Source organism: Gadus morhua, chromosome 21 (assembly GCF_902167405.1).
Source record: "Gadus morhua chromosome 21, gadMor3.0, whole genome shotgun sequence".
Lineage (NCBI taxonomy): Eukaryota > Metazoa > Chordata > Actinopteri > Gadiformes > Gadidae > Gadus > Gadus morhua.
Window position 1 is genome coordinate 10,320,625 of NC_044068.1, and position 17,337 is coordinate 10,337,961.

Genomic DNA, 17,337 nt, shown 5'->3' on the forward strand with positions numbered 1-17,337 from the left:
GCTATAGGTTTTTATTCACACATTATTACATAATTACCTTCTATTTGACACTGGCGGTATATAAATACATGTATATGTATATACGCTCCACAGCAGACATTTTTCTCTCCTTTGTCTCATCATCCAACTTCCCTCTCACATGTACTTCAACATGCTACGGCGGTTCTGCTTTTCAAGCCCACGCTACGGAAATACAAGCAGACGGTATTATATTTAATGTACTGTGTTTAACCCTGGGGGGGGGGGGGGGGGCTCTGTCCAAGCCTTGATGTCGCAGTAAGTCACTGTAAGGAAAAAGTATGGTGTAGAGTGGAGAGAAATGTGAAGTGAGAGTATAGAGTGCGCTGAAGACCAGTGGAGCGTAGCTTTTATAAGATAAATCAAGTCCATTGACTTTGACTCACTGGAACATTTGCTCACAGGCCGTTCTCACAGAACGTTTTCACCGAGCACATCTACGCTTATTTTTTTTCCTGAAATAGATGAATAGCACCGCAAGTCATCACGTGACGTCCACGCATGCTTTTTTTATGCATGTGATTCGTGTGCTTTTTAAAACACTGGCTTGTTTTCACTCCAGGGAAATGCTAATTAATGTGTGCTTGGTAGCATAAAGCAAACTTTTGAACGGTGGTGGGTTAGTCTGTCGCTACTGTATTTAAAAGTCTTTTCAGCGCTGCACGCTTCGGAATCCAACACAGGTGTGTGCGAGGGGGGAAATATGGTGGCGACGTCAACCTGCTCGAATGAATTGACTGTGCTTCGTTTAAACGACAATGTACCTCGACGACGCGTTCGTAAACGTTCACTGTTGGATACACAGAGGCGGCGAAAACAAAAGCAATCATGTCAGGGCCCACGCGCTGCTAAACACAATTTTCGACGGCGTAATGAGAAAGTTAAGCTATTTTCCAATCTGCATGTTTTTCGCCAATTAAATATTCCCTCCGCTTCTTTTGTCACGTTTGAGGTCAGCTGTGATTAGCGGTGCAAAAAAATACACACAACAACTCAATCTAGTTTTTTTCGGCGGTAATTGCTCGTGGTTTGTTGGATGCCGTCGGTGGCGTCCCTAGCAGCAGACACAGATGCCACACCGAGAGAGGAGCTAGAGAGCGGGAGATAGAGAGAAAGGGGGGAGACGGCGAGACTGAGAGCAACCGTGAAAGTAAAAGCCTGCGTGTGTTGGTTCGTTCAGTTTTTTTCCATTCCCCTAGGAAGCTGTCCTTCGATCAAGTATTGATCTCTGGTTTAATCCCTTTAGTTGGCGTGCTCAAGTGTTCAGACGCAAATGCTATTTTAATGAAGTCTGCCGATCGATCGGGTTGGGCAGGGAGGTTTAAAGTGCTGTTTTGTTTTCTGGACGCTTCAAAACTTCAGGTTGGCAGCGATGGAGGGAACGTCTGGGTTTCAGACTCAGGTATCCTAGTTTCTGCTGTTTTGTTTTACTTTATTTTCCTCGGAAAGAAAAGGCACACGAGGGTGGGTATACCATGCAAAGCTGCATGCTTTAGATATGTGTCAACGCACAGGACATAGATGCACACACACATACTCACACACACACACAAACACACATCATACAATGCAGTCTGTTCGGCCTCAACAGCTTTAAATGAATAAATCCCCGCAATTTTTGGATATAACCAAAAAACACAACGACGGAATAAGTTTGTTCAGAATAATTACTCTCGTAGAGAAATCACTCAATCGGGTACATCACCCCGGAGATTCAGACTAGAGTATTGGATTTCCCCAGCTGTGAAATCAGTTTCAGTAGCCCCCGCTTTCTGACCGCATCATAAACACCTCGCCCCTGTCTCAGGCCTCACATTGATGGCACGCACATAGGCGAACCCACTCACAATCTGCATGTCTCTCTCTCTCTCTCTTCCCCTCTTTCTTTCTTTTGTCTCTCTCTGCCACGCCATCCATGCTATATGTTTCTATCAGTGTGCAAGGATTTTGAAACTAAACCACAAAAAAGTCGTCCCCACTCTTTCGGCTCCCTCCCTACCGCCCTATGTCCCTCTGCCAGTGCTGCAGTTCACACGCCTGTGATTGACAGGTGTCTACATGGATTCCCCATTTCAGACGGACACCGGCTAATCAGGGCGCTTCTTCCATGATTGGTCCAAAGTGAGACGGGATCGTCTAAGATGTTAATTTCTTTCATACGAAGGCAGGCGCACTCACATCTTAAAGGATGTACTTAAACCGCATTTAAATCATTAACACCTGATGGATGGTTATTTCTAAAAAATGTAACTAAAGAATAGCTCTTAAATCGTACCTACAGCAACTTTAAGTTATAATCAATTATGGGGTTGGCACGATGGAACTCGACTACGTGGCCTAGCCTGCTGCCCTACTTTTCACTCAAACACAAACAAGACTCCCATACCCAGAGAAACAAACAAAAGCAGGTCAACACACACATACACACATGCCCACACACACATATATACACACATGTACGTACAGCCGCCCACTTCCTCTATATAGGGTCTGTGTGCAGCGTAGAACACACATGGGCAGAGAAAGAGGAGGCGGGTGATGTAATCCGAAAACAAAGAAATGCCAGAAACATCCAAACAAGAACACCCTGCCAAACTAGGCACACCTAAACTCACACTAGCCTGAGTATATCAATAGAGCACCAGAATAAATCTGAAGTCAAAGTACAAAAGTACACACAGACCAAACAATCTTCAGACAAAGTTTCATGGCGAGCTTTTCTACAGTGCAACAGTGTGGTGGGTGGCGTGGCATGGCCTTCTGTACTTCATGTACCGTGTATGTTGTGTGTGTGTTGTGTGTGTTGTGTGTGTGTATGTGTGTACCTTGGTCATATGAGTGTTATACTCTGGAGACAGAAGTTATTTATACAAAGTTTATTACAGCTCCTCTGATCCCTGCAATAACTGCACTGAACAAACAGTTGTCTTTCTATGGAAGCTGCAGGTCACAAGGGGTTAAGTCCAATGATCAACCAAGATTCATCAAAGTCGTGTGGGCCTTGCCTGCTTGCACCTCCCCCTCAGTCAATACGTCCCAAAAAAGGTTGTAAAGTTCCTTTCCTACGGCAAATGAACCATAGGGTTGGATACTGTTCATTAAAGTCGATAAAAATGATAATCATGGTTGACCGAGCCCGCCCAGCTGCAGGTTAGGTTTAAAGAAATGTTGTGCTCCGATTTTCTCCACGGGTGCGGTAGGCTGGCTACTATTTCAGTTAATGGGGGGGTGAGGATGTGAGGTTGTGAGCAGTAAGACCTGAAATTGCCAAAACAAAGTTTGAAGTTTCTCTCCACTTTCTCTCTCTCTCTCTCTCTCTCTCTCTCTCTCTCTCTCTCTCTCTCTCTCTCTCTCTCTCTCTCTCTCTCTCTCTCTCTCTCTCTCTCTCTCTCTCTCTCTCTCTCTCTCTCTCTCTCTCTCTCTCTCTCTCTCTCTCTCTCTCTCTCTCTCTCTCTCTCTCTCTCTCTCTCTCTCTCTTTGTCTCTCTATCTGTTTATTTGTGTGTCTCTCCCTTCCTCGCTCTCCGTCTCTGTAACCTTGCCCAACATAACCGAGACACTTTTTTTTTTTTGTTTATCTTCCTCGCGTATTTACCGAAGGGGCTGTATTACCCAGCCATTTAGATTACACCGTTTTTCAGGGTTTTTTGCACAATTTTTTTTTTCTTTTTGAATCAGAGACGCAGCATTCGGCCTCGAATCAGAGCAAAGCCCCAGAACCCCGGAAGTATTCAAACAAAAATTAGTTAAATAACTAATAATAATAGTTCTATGCATAACAGATGCATACAAAGATGGCCAACATAACATTGGGCTCTGCGACTACATCGGGAGATTTGTGTGTGTGTGTGCGTGCGTGTGTGTTTCTTTGTGTCTGTGTGATTGTCTGTGTGTTTGTGTGTGTGTGTGTGTGTGTGCTCGGGGGGTTGTGCGTTTCATTAATCTGTCAGACTCAATATTATTTAGAGAGCCGCACTTCCGGGCATCTCCGGAAAACTCAATCAGCGCTCCAGATTTCATAACCCCCACCCGAGCCCCCTCTCGCCCTCACCCCCTCCACCACCCCTCCGCCTGCTTTATCGCCCTGCCGATCCACTGCCATAAACACTGGCTGCCCCCACCACCCCTCAACACACACACACACACACACACACACACACACACACACACACACACACACGCCACACGCGTGCAAGACGCCCTCCGCAGGCCCACCCAGGAGTCAGGTGGGGCGGCGGTGTGGAGGGGGCGAGGGGTGGAGGATAAATCAGAATGGAAGGGTACTGCTGGGGGAGCGAGGTAACACCCAGTGGTGAGTGTGTGAGTCATCTGAGATACCCCCTCCTCCACCTGACACTCTGGTCCCACCCGCACCTCATCCAGCACCACCCCCACCTCAAACCCCCAAGTAACCTCCACCCCGCACTCTCGTCCAGCACCACTCCCCCCTACACCTTCATCCACCACCACCACCACCACCACTCTGCCCAACACCTTCATCCACCACCACCACCACCACCACCACCACCACAACCACTCTGCCCAACACCTTCATCCACCACCACCACCACCACCACCACTCTGCCCAACACCTTCATCCACCACCACCACCACCACCACCACTCTGCCCAACACCTTCATCCACCACCACCACCACCACCACCACCACCACCACCACCACTCTGCCCAACACCTTCATCCACCACCACCACCACCACCACCACCACCACCACCACCACCACCACCACCACCACTCTGCCCAACACCTTCATCCACCACCACCACCACCACCACCACCACTCTGCCCAACACCTTCATCCACCACCACCACCACCACCACCACCACTCTGCCCAACACCTTCATCCACCACCACCACCACCACCACCACCACCACCACTCCCCCCTACACCTTCATCCACCACCACCACCACCACCACCATCACCACCACCACCACCACCACTCTGCCCAACACCTTCATCCACCACCACCACCACCACCACCACCACTCTGCCCAACACCTTCATCCACCAACACCACCACCACCACCACCACTCCCCCCTACACCTTCATCCGACACCACCACCACTCTGCAAAACACCGCCCCACACTCACCTCCACACCTCATCCACCACCTCTTACCCCCCTAGAACTTCAAGCCTACATTCTCATCCACCACCACCACCACCACCACCAGCACCACCAAGTATCTCAGCCCCACCACCACCACCACCACCACCACCACAACCACAACAGGCTCTCTGCCCTACACTTACCTCCCCACCTCATCCATCAACCCTAACCCCCCCACTCCCTCCACCCCTAACCGCCCATCAAGGCACAAATCAGTGTCCGGGGACGCAGTTGATCTGCAGGGGTGGGTCTGGGCCCAGCGGTGCCCATTGATTATTGGCGCAGTGGGGGTGGTGGTGGTGGAGGGGTGGGGTGGGGGTGGGGTTGAATAAATGATGGCCGACAGCCCGGGTGCAGAGTGAAGGAAAACAATTATCTGCGGAGTTGGAAAGCCACATAAAGAGAGATGATGGCTAACACAGGTGAAATATGATTGGCTGAGTGTGGGGAGCACGGTGAAATATGATTGGCTGAGAGAACGGCGTACACAGGTAAAATATGATTGGCTCAGAGAGAGCGATGAGAAGCCAGAGGGCAGGTACCGGCCGTGGCAGACTGCTGATGGATGTGTCATCTGCGTTGATGTGTGTGTGTGTGTGTGTGTGTGTGTGTGTGTGTGTGTGTGTGTGTGTGGTTGGTTCCCCTAACTGGCTTGAATATCAACTAATAAATATGTGCACATTTATCGTGAAGGGCCTTGATGTAATATATTGCATTTGACAATTTTATATATGTCTGCCGGTCTGTGGAGGTTTACGGTTGCATCTCCACTTCTCCGTATTATTGCCTGTCTGCAGAATCTTTCATTTCCGTTTTAAATGATAATCCGTCTCCGTTTGTGCTTTTGCGTGCGTGTGTGTTTGTGTCTGTGTTTGTGTGTCCATACGTGTGTGTGTGTGTGTGTGTGTGTGTGTGTGTGTGTGTGTGTGTGTGTGTGTGTGTGTGTGTGTCTGTGTGTGTGTGCGTGTGCGTGCGTGCGTGCGTGCGTGCGTGTCCCTGCGTGGTGTGTGTCCTCCCCAGCAGACGACGGATGACATCGTGTCTTCGGCAGAGTGCTCCAGCGACGATGAAGACCTGGAGGAATGTGACTCTGGACAGACAGGTGGGATGGGCGTGTCTCACTCTGCTTGCTCAGAACCCAGTCTATCTCCACCTCTCTCTGCCTCTTCTCTCTCTTGCTCTCTCAGCCTCTCTCTACCTCTGTCTCTTTCTCAGTCTGTCTTTGATTTGCAACCAAGGAGTACCTCCTTCTAAGCATCACGTCCCATGGGAACCTCACGTGTAACTTCCAAACCCCCCCCCCCCCCTTCCAAAAGACCCGCCCACTGAAATATAGAAATATAACCAAAAGATGTACTCCCCTACCCGCACCCCTGCGGAGCGTGGGGCGTTCTCTGGGTGTAAGTAACGTTTAAAGAGCTCTGAGCACGCTGGATGGGGGAGGGATGCTCCCCGCAGCGATTTTGTTTTAGAGCATACGTCCTCAACGCGCCCTTATATGGAAAGCGTTGTTTTGTTTCAACGTTGCACTTCAAAGTAACGTGAGTGCGCACGGCCCACAGTCAGGGCAGTTAAGGGGCGGTGCAGTACAAGTAGAAGTGCAGCATAGTAGTAGTACTACACTGTATTGAGGGCCAACCACACAATTCTCTCTCCTAACCCCCCCCCCACCCACCCACCCACTGAATGACACAAGTTACACTGAGCTATGGGGCCGCTGGTTGCAGACATGGCGTGGCGTTGATGCTAATTTTGTCCGCTCTCAGCGTTCGGTGGAGAGCGGAAAAAAAAAGAAAGATACAAAACTTTATTGACAAAGTACAAAATTAACATCACGCCCCATGTGGCCTGCACTGATGCTTCAAAATGTATCCATGGTGTACGCGGTCCACCCCCCCCCCCCCCCCCCCCCCCCCCCCCCCCCCCCCCCCCCTGCCGCTGTGCGTGTGTATTTGCGTCCTCAACAAGGGGATACATTTTGAGTTCCTCTCGGGAACAACGGCGCTGACGGCATTGTAGATACAGTGACGTGAAGCAGGCCTCTCCCCACCTCTCCTCCCCTACTCTCTTTCTCGCTCTTCCTTCCTTCCTTCCTTCCTGCTCTCCTTCTTCTTCTCCTGTTTGTACCTGTTTTGTTTTTTCTTTGTCCGAGGCTTGCCTTACCTGAAACATTCTGATAGAGAACAGATATCCTCGAATTTCTGTGCACATTGTCCTTTCCCCTTCCTCCTTCCTTTACACGCACACACACACACACACACAAACACACAAACGTACGATTGCACATAGAGTTACACAGACACACACACAAACACACACGGACACCAGGTCAGAGTGATTCTTATTTCCGATTCACTACAGTGCACAGAAGTAACAAAAAAAAGTGTGGCAGAAATAACGTTTTATATATATATATATTTATATATACATATATGTAAATATATATGTAAATACACTATATAATAAATATTTATATAAATAAATATTCACACACAGATATATATAAAAAGTTAAAAACACAAAGGTTGGTACGTTTTTTTTTGGAGGGAAAACTTGGGTTTGGTTGGCTGGAGAAAGTTGTATTATTCATCCGTCAATCACCTGGATGCCCAGCGGCCTGCCAGAGAGGCTTAGCCGGTACGCTGTTAGAGTGTGTGTGTGTCTGTGGGTGTGCGTCTGTGTGTGTCTGAACCCAGAGAGCCTTAATGGGATAGAGGATTCCCGCCCAAGGGCCCCGTCGCCCCATCATTACCAGCCTGGGCGTTTTTTAATTGCGTCGCTGTCCTTCAGAATGCCATCAGAGGCCGGCTAATTGACGCGGCATATGCCACCGCTTAGCACCAAACATATGTCCAATTTTCACAGCGGGCGATAGCGCTGGCAATGCAGATTTTCCGCCAGACCCTAATTAAAATAATTGATTAGGGGTTTGCCCACGCCCTTCTCCCCCCTACTTTTTTTTGTTATCTGAGTTCAGACGAAATCAAACGTGAGTCGGCGCCGTCTCTCTCGCCTCTTCATTAGGGGCCGGGGATTTCGGAGCGCTGGAGAAATAGTCAAGTCTGAGTCAAATAATTAATTTGGCCTCTTCTCCGCCTCTCATGTGCAAGGAACTCGCTTTAGCTTTGAAGCCTTATCAAACCACGCCGACAGTTGTTTTTTTGCAAGTGGCGCCCATATATATATATATATTTATACATATATTCTTGTATCCCCGACGTAACTGATGAGATGGCAGCCGGGGAAAAAAGTAATTTTCCCCTTCGCAATATTTAGGTTTCACTTTATCTACGAGCGTACGTTTCCAGAGGCGTTAGAGATGAAATTACATTTGACAGTTTGTGGGCGCTTTTTTTTTTAAATTATTATTCCAGATAAGCCAAGCAAACCCAAGCGTTCTCTCTCATGTTAAAGTGCAAGGCAACTTTAGCAGTAATAACCGGACGACAGGACGAAACGGTACCCTCCCCTACAGTGGCCCCGCACACATGACAAGTACATACGTCATACATACGTCATACACACCCCATACCGTACCCATGACAACGCGTCACCACGTTGAGGACACAGAAATTCACATCCTCATTCCTCACCCAGCTTCCGTGTGTGTGTGTGTGTGTGTGTGTGTGTGTGTGTGTGTGTGTGTGTGTGTGTGTGTGTGTGTGTGTGTGTGTGTGTGTGTGTGTGTTTGTATGTGTGCAGTACAGCCGCATGACATGACGTTATGGTTGTCGTTTCTTCTTATTTATTTTTGTCAACATCGTCTCATACATTCTCCTTTGAGTTGAAGCTATTGTGCGTGTCATTTTGATTTGGCGTTTGATGATTTGGTTTTGATTTGTATTCGTTTCTTTCTGTGTGTGTGGGGATGGGGGCGGGGGTGGGTGAGTGTAATTGATGTTCTGTTCACCTTGGTTCTTTGTTCTGTTTTTTTTCTGCATTATCGTCGATAAAGTTCCATTACCATCATCTGTCATCCGAGCAACAAGCAGGGCCCTCCCCTCCCCCCTCTCCCCCCACCACCTCAGTATTCTTACCTCTCATCTTGTTGCCGCATGAACTTTTGGTTGTTGAAGAAATCCAAAGTCCTCATCATCATCATCATCATCATCATCATCATCGTGTCCATTCATGTCGCCTCGCTGCGCGTCCAAAAACCGAACGCCTCTTCCTCCTCCTCCTCCTCATCGCCATCCTCGTTGCTCGATACGACCGTAGGGGGGAGAAAATCGAAAAACGGCAACAAAATCTTTTCTTGCCATCCCCCTTTATTTGGGGCCGTGAAGCCCCCCTTGCCTTCCCAAACCCCCCCTCCCCCCCACCATTCTGTCTCAAGAAAGTTGTGTTTGAAAGAATGGTTGCCCCCCGTCCTGACCCCTCCCTCTTTAAAACATCCTCCACCTCCACCCCCCCCCTCCCCTTCCACCCTTTAAACTCCAACTCCACCTTCCCCCCCCTTCCATTCTCCTCTCTGCATATACATGTCTTGTTTTATTTTTTATGAATGCGGATGGCATAAAAAAGAATTTTATTGCCACACAAAGTATATCTGTTTTTCTATTCTATCTGTAGAGGTAGAGGTCTACCCGTCTGTGGCATGCGTACTGTGCTGGACTGTGTAGCCGCGTAGCCGCCAGAATACTAACTGACGTAACCCCCAACCCCCCCACCCCCTCCACCCCCCCCAGTGCCGCTCTCTCTCTATCTACCTCTCTCTGTGTCTTTGTGACCCCTCTCGCCCATCCCCTACGCTGCCAATGCTACTGCTATCGCTAGTGCTAGTGCTAATGTCGACTCGCTACTGCATGAGAAACCACAGGCAACCATCCTGTTTGCTTCTCCTCCAACCATGTGTCTAAGGCTGCCCCCAACCCCCCCAAAACACAACCCCACCCTTTATGCCGTTGGCTTATAGAATGTTATGTGTTGTCGTTTGTTGTTGTCGTCGTCGTTCTGAGGCACATCGGTGGTCCTACCATCAGTTGTTCCTGGTAGCCGCCCTACCCACCCCCCACCACCCCTCCCCCACCCCAGTGCTTGCACGGTGTCCTTGTGTCTGTGTTTGATTGGCACATGAATGACTTTCTGTGTCCGCTTGGGCATGTGTGTGTATGTGTGTGTGTTTGTGTGCTCCGTCTGTGTCGGCCAATCGGCTTGTCTTGTCCGTGTGTCTCTGTCTCGTCTCGTCTCGTGTGTCTCCAGACTGTCTCTGAGCCTATGTGTTGTTGTTCCTGAGTTCCACAAGCTGGTTCAGACCGTATGGGGTGTGCAGAGGACCAGACCACTAAACCAGCTCTCAAACGTAATGATGGGGATATTCCTCACCAGATAAAAGATGCAACTGTTATCCCAGTAATATAAATGATCCACAAAAACAACATTAAGATGTGCACAAATAAATTCTGTTCAATTTAGTTCAGTCCTGTAGTTTAGTATGAGTGCCGCCAAAACGATTCAAAACACAATCGCTGCAAGCAGTCTTCCTCAAGGTATGCTAGTTAAATATTAAGGGCTTCTTTCAAGCGTTCAATCACCAAAACGGAGAAAAGACGAAGGTCGTAGGAACCTCACGGGTTACAAGCGATCGTAATCCGCTGGCAGATCTGTCCTTCGATAAGGCGACTCTAGCCGGCGGAGGACAAGTGTCTAGGAGCAGAGTGCTCGTGTTAGATTGTGTGCATCCGTGTAACGGCGTTTCACCAGAGGTTTCCACACGTGAAAGGAGAAGGGGGGTGGGGGCCCTGAGAGTGAAGCACAGCACCGGGATGAGCCCCCCCCCCGTCAGGCCTGTCACTTTAACAGGGACCTCTGTGGATGGGTTTAAAGGTTATCCGGCTGACATATGTCTGCCGCACCACCTACTTGTGGCCCCTAATGTTTTGGCAAATGGAGCGTCTGACAGGGCCTGCTGGCGGAGACGGAGATTTAATAAACCCGGGGTACGGGGTGCTCACGCGGTGACGGATTCGGAGCTACCTAGCGTGCACCGCAGCTACTGAAAAGCCATCGGATCGGTACAACCTAGCGTGCCTGCAGCGGCTGGTGCTTCGTCAAAATGGCTAACGGTTGCTACTTGAAATACTGTTCAGTGGTTTAGCAGACGCTAATGCCCCGAGCGATTGCAGTGAATCCAGATACAGTTCATTAAGGAGCCATGGGAGTTCAGGGGCTCTTGTCTTAAGGCTACTTATCTTAAGGATGCCTACAGATTATGCGAACACTGGGGATCCAACCTAGTACCTTTTGACTGGAAGGATAGATTGTTTCACACTACCCCTTCACTAACTGTGCAACATCCACAGCACCTCGAGACAAGCTGCGGAAATTGACAGCCGCACCGTCTCACTTGTCACGGCCGTCGCGTGCATAGAGGAGATCTTCTATCCCTGAGCAGAGGCGAATAGAACAGCTTATGAAATGCCACTGTCACTGAGAAAAAAAAACGCAATCATTGAACTGTTCAGAGTATAATCCCAGCCGAGTCCCCCGTCCCCCCAGTCCCCGACTCCGGTGGCCAAGCCCAGAGTCAAGCGTGTGTCACTATCTCGGGAAATACTGTGTCTGCGAGCAGGGATGAGTGAGGGAGCCAGGGTGAATGAATGCACGTGCAAACAGTGTGTATCTGGTCGAGGACGCACGCAGGCCAAATGAGATTTCAGGGGCTCTACCCCCACCCTACCCCGAGCCGGCACACCTACGTTTTGCGGCATCAAAATCCTATTGACTCATGAGTTTCAATCCCACGGCTGCTGGCCTTTCCTGTTCATGAAGTCACACGGTTAAATCCCTCGACACCCCTGGTGAGATTCATTCGCCCTCCACCCCACCCCCACCCCCCCCCCATCGCCGTTCAGAAGCCTCAGCAAACGAGGGGATGGACATGGGGATCAGTCGGAAGGGGAGAGAGAGTAAGAGAGAGAGTGAGAGAGAGAGATAGCAGAGAGAAAGGACGAGGGAAAGAGAAACTGCTGCTTGAACAGATCTGTACATTTGAGAGGAATCAGAGCTGCTGAGGTCGTCAGTTACCGAGGCGCGCGGCCATCTTTGATTGCTTAATTCCCGCTTCAAAGGCCAACGTAGGCATTCCCACGGATAACTCTGCAGGCTCTTTGCGCTTTACATGGGATGATCAAAAGAGGCTAAATATATCTTCAACTGATTCATTTCCCCGGTCCATGCTTGTGACATGAACATAGATCTGCACTGATAAACCGTTTTCGCTATCAGTTCGTTTTTCCGTGAAATTGATGTTGCTCTTGCGAGATAACTCCTCCAACACGTTCTTTAAGATGAGGCCAGGGAACTTTGAAGTCAAGAACACCTCTCCGGAGTTCTTCCAAACAACATCGACTGGAACTTCTACTGGCGAGATGTGGCGAATGTAGAATCTCTGAATAGGAAAAAGAGAAGCTCCGAAGGAGAAAATCCCCTCCTGTGCTGGTCTTGACCCAACTGGGGCGAGGAAAACAAACTCCATCTCCCCCAGCAAACCCATTAGAGGATCGTTCTGTTTGTCTGCTCCCAAAAACACAGCGAGATGTTTGGGGTGCTTGCTTCGAGGGGCTTACACAGGATTAAAGTGTTTACTCATACATCACGCCCCTCTGCATTGGCGGTCGCTTGGAGACCCCGAGTGTGAATGTGCCCCGATCCGATCCAGGGCAGGCGGGTGGTTTATTCAACGCACAGCAGTCGTCCGAGCAACAGGTTTTCCTTCGACAGCGTTTAGCTCTGCGAGCAGAGTGAAGGGACGCAAACAATGCTGCGACAACCGGGCCATAGTGAGATAAATAGTGCTGTGGATTAATCAATTACCCCCAGAGACGGCAGAGACAGCTACTGTCTATTTAGCCAGGCAGTGGCGTTTCTCGCCTTCCCGACCGACTGAAGCGTACATCAGCGCAACCGCACAACACTTAAAGGGGCAATCACGCACTCTGCTCGCGTGCTGTTATATATAATTATTAACGGCATACTGTCAGCGGAGAGTATTTAAGATGATAAGCTCACCCCTCCGCTTTCCATCGCCCAGTTTTGATCGAGCAAACTTTCACTGTATCTTTATTCACGGTCCCACGGCGTCGGAAACGGCAATCACATTCACTAGATATTGATCCCGAAGGAGATTAGACTTTGCCCGCGTAGCGTCCCAATTCACATGACAGAAAAGAGATACAACATAACAAATAGCTAAAAGATAACATATGAAAGACTGATGGGGCTTGGTAGTTATAGTAAAAAGAGAAAATAGTTTTGCTCTAGTCTAAACTTGTCAATAGTATCTATGATCGATGAGACCTGCACCTCCAGATGTACGGCGTCACGTTGACTTCAGAAGTCCACATGAGGCGTGGGGTTGGGGGTTGGTTGCTGGTCTGGTCAAAGGCTCCTCTCACACCGCCTTAAATCTTGGTCGACCTTAACCACAGGCCCCTCCTTGTGGAACTCTGTCCCTGTACTGTACTCCCCTGCCATGCCAAGGCTGTTGGTTATGAACCCTGATCTGTTTTATAATGAACTGAAAAAATATATATATAATTATTATCGTCTTGCACTATCCTCGCCACCCCTCCTTGATTAATGGTGTCAGTGGGGGGCTAAACGCCACTTGATTTCAGTTATATATCACTGGTGAAACACTTGACCCTGTTATAATGGGTGACAAATGGACCCTGGCCGGTTCCTTCTGACAATATCCTACAGCTCTTGGTCGCAGTAACCTTCCTTAAAATGAACCTTTAATCCCTCTGAAAACCCCTTTAACCAGGACTCAAGCTTGCTGTTATGGTTACTGTAAATTACTCTCCCTAAATGCAACTTACTTATGCATGCGTTAACCTATAACCTGTTTAGAGTCTAATAAGTCAAAATAAAAATGACAACAACCTCGCTCACTCAGACGTACATCCAGATTGCACGCCCTGTCCCGTGTTTGGCAAATTACTAACAAGAGAAAGACAAATCATGAAATGGAACTAATAATAAGTATCTTTATTATTAGTTCAACGAAGGTGGGACATTTTGCCTCCAAATTCCCCCCTTCTCTCTATCTCTCTCACTCTCTCTCTCTCTCTCTCACTCCCCCTCCCTCCCTCCGTTTCTCTCTCTATCCCTACTCCACCCTCTCTCTCTCTCTCTCTCTCTCTCTCTCACTTGACTCAACCCAGTGTGTGCCTTCTGGTTGTCCATCTTTGATAGTGTGTGAGAAATATATTGCCTTTCTTTTTTATTGCTTGCAAATTTAATTTATTGATTTATTTTCTGTCTTTGTACATATATGCAAATATGCATATATGGGTATTATTTATCTATCTGTTCATTTAATGAATTGTTTACTTATTTTCTAACATTAGAATTTTTGACCACTAATGTTTTGATGATTTTGTTTCTCCCAAATTAGTATTAAATCTTGCTCTTTTCTCTTTAAATGAGTCATTTAAGTTTTTATGATGATATTCTTTATTGGGTATCAAAACATCTACCCATATTTGAATTAGAAAAATTATTATTCTCATTTAGAAAAAAGAGAAGACTTCCAACTTTTATCCTAAGTACTATGAATCTTTTATTTAGCTTTTTTAAACTGATCTCCTTTAAACCTTCTTTTTTATCAGACAGCTATCCAAGAACATTTAACTAAAACTAAAATTGACCGAATTGGACTTTAATTTTTGCATGGTAAAAAAGTTGCAGCTTAGGGTCTGTAAAAAACTGTCATTGTTGAGAGTGCTGTTCTCTTCTGTTGATGGGCATGTATATGCTCATTGTCTGTCTATCCCCCATCCCTTCCTTACAGCCAAAAGCTCTAATGCCGTCCGACCGCTTCGTGCCGCCTTTACATGGACATGGCAACTGATGTACTCGTTCACCTCCATCTCTCTCATTTCCTTCCTAGTATGTTCATAGGCCCCTCCCCCACCCCCACTCCCTCGTTTCACAACCCCGCCCCCTTTTACGTGAAGATTCTAAAATATGTACAAAAATACGTCAGTTTGTTCGTGAGCAACGGACAAGATTAAAGTTGAAAGCTATTAAAACCCAAACAGGGGAGGAAAAAACGGAAATATTATTATCCGATTTGGAGGTAGATATTTATGGAGAGAATTTAAAGAATCGTATCTATTAAACTTCATAGGTGTACAGTTTTCTTTTTTATACAAAACATAAATATTTAAAGAAAAAAAACATAAATATTATAACCTTGAACAGAATGGTGAAGATTATTTTTCATGTCATGATGTGTGGATGTATGTGTTGTTACCTCCCTGTGTCATCCTGTCTAAAAAGAAGAATAATTAATCATTTATTAGAAATTGTTAAAAGAGAAACTAACCTTACTTATCCTAAAGCATTCTTACACAACTTTCATTTGTAAACATTTTTTTTCCTCCTGCCAAAATCATGCGGGCAATTTGTTGATGTAAGTTGATAAAATTTGATGGTATGCCTTTCTTCTCTGAAAACTTTTTTTTCGTAGGCTCTTATGATTTTCAAAGCTGACTTTCTTTTCCGTTTTTCTATCCTTACTAATCCCTTTCTGGATAACTCTACCTCTTGCTTTTATTTCTGTGAATGTTTGACAATGGTTGCTCTAACTCTGGAATCTATTTGCATCGCCTTTTCTATTTTATGTTTTGCTTTTTCTTTTCTCGTTTTCCGTCCTTTCGGGTTTCTTTCCCCGTTTCCGTTCCGAGAGGTTGTGCATCTCTTTGTAGCGCCCTGTTTGTGAGCCTCTGCTATGTTTAAGCAAAGCCACCATGGCATGAGAGTATGCAGATTCAACTGACATTTGAATGTTATTCCCACGCTTTGTAGCCACCAAACAAAATATCACCAGTTCCTAAGGTCATACATTGTTAAAACAAAAAAAAGATAATTACATGGATGCGCATGGATATGCAAATATCCAAATTCTCAGACTTCACTTGATCACAACACCACACATCCAAGGATATCTTACCATGTGAGACAACTCACTATGAACCTTTGTGCTCATACGAGGAGTTGAGACTCGAGTAAGATATTGGAAGCCTCAGCACATTCAGGTGTCGTTGAACTGCCTGGTAACTTTGTGCCATTTTCGTGATTATTTAGGGGTCAAAAGGCAAGAGGCTAGGGCTGATAGGGGAGCCTATTGGTGCTTACTAGATGTAGCAAGCCACAGAGTTTTATATTGTTATGTTTTTGCACCCTATATGTGGTGCCTGGCATCAAGCAGCGATTTTAATTTGTGCTGTCACATTTTGATGAATGTGCATAAGCATATTTTAGGTGTTTTTTAATGGCTGTGTGATTTATCATTAGGATGTTTTTAGTCCTTTCGCACTGCTTGCAAAGCACGTAACATATGGGAATAAATATAAATGATAAACCAAAAGTAAAACGAGGTAGTCATAGAAAGATGCATTAATTTGATAGTGCCATAGTTTCACATATATATAATAAATATATTGTATAATCGATGGGAAATGAATTACATTGTAGGCAGACAATATCGTACTTTAGTGCTCGGAAATATTTTAGCTTCTGCTATCAAACAGGCTGTTATTGCAAAACAGCCTGTTGTGTTTTGCTGGCCCGCTATTTGGGCCAACGTTTTGAAAAGCACTGCAGGATTATGATAAATCAAACAGACCCTTTGGAAAAACCTGAAATAGCATAACACAGTCACCTTTGCTATTAATCATAGCCAGCCACAGCACTATATCAAGCCGCTATACCACTATATGCACAGACTTTCACCTATACATGGTACACATATTCCACATTCTGACCGTACACAATAATAGTATCCACCGCGAACCTGTTCTAGATCCATCGTGCTTTGCTCAGTCTGTAACATCAGTGATGGCTCTCTGATAACACCAGCACCATTTGGACACTCGTCGGTTAGTGAGGATAGGGATAGGTGGCTCAACCCTATGCATCCCTCCAAGCCTTTTGATGGATTGTGTTCTTACTGTACGGCTGTTCTATCATTTTCGTCCGTTTCTGTTTCTGTTGTTGTTTGTTGTTTGGCATTTCTTTTCTCTTTTGTATCTTTTATGCACTGTTATGTTCAGTTCTTTCTTTAGGTGTTATTGTTTATCCTCATATGATTTCTCGACTACCTTGGGCTTTGCTTTTTTCCACCTAATTTTCTGCGTGTTTTTCGTTTCTTTTTGTGTTTGATTGCTGATCGTCTGTCC

The 17,337-nt window shown here is 46.7% G+C and overlaps 1 protein-coding gene across 18 annotated transcripts in view; it reads left to right on the plus strand.

Moving 5' to 3' along the window:
• nrxn3b (neurexin 3b) overlaps window positions 1-17,337 on the plus strand; it is a 286,336-nt gene that overhangs the window by 265,617 nt on the left and 3,382 nt on the right. For 9 of the 18 annotated variants that reach the window (XM_030345345.1, XM_030345341.1, XM_030345338.1 and 6 more), the window contains one exon: window positions 6,170-6,251. In XM_030345345.1, coding sequence (XP_030201205.1) covers window positions 6,170-6,251 — 82 coding nt within the window. Of the gene's footprint in view, window positions 1-6,169; window positions 6,252-14,945; window positions 15,565-17,337 lie in introns of those variants that run through there. The other 9 variants (XM_030345342.1, XM_030345339.1, XM_030345333.1 and 6 more) reach the window with 3 other exon arrangements.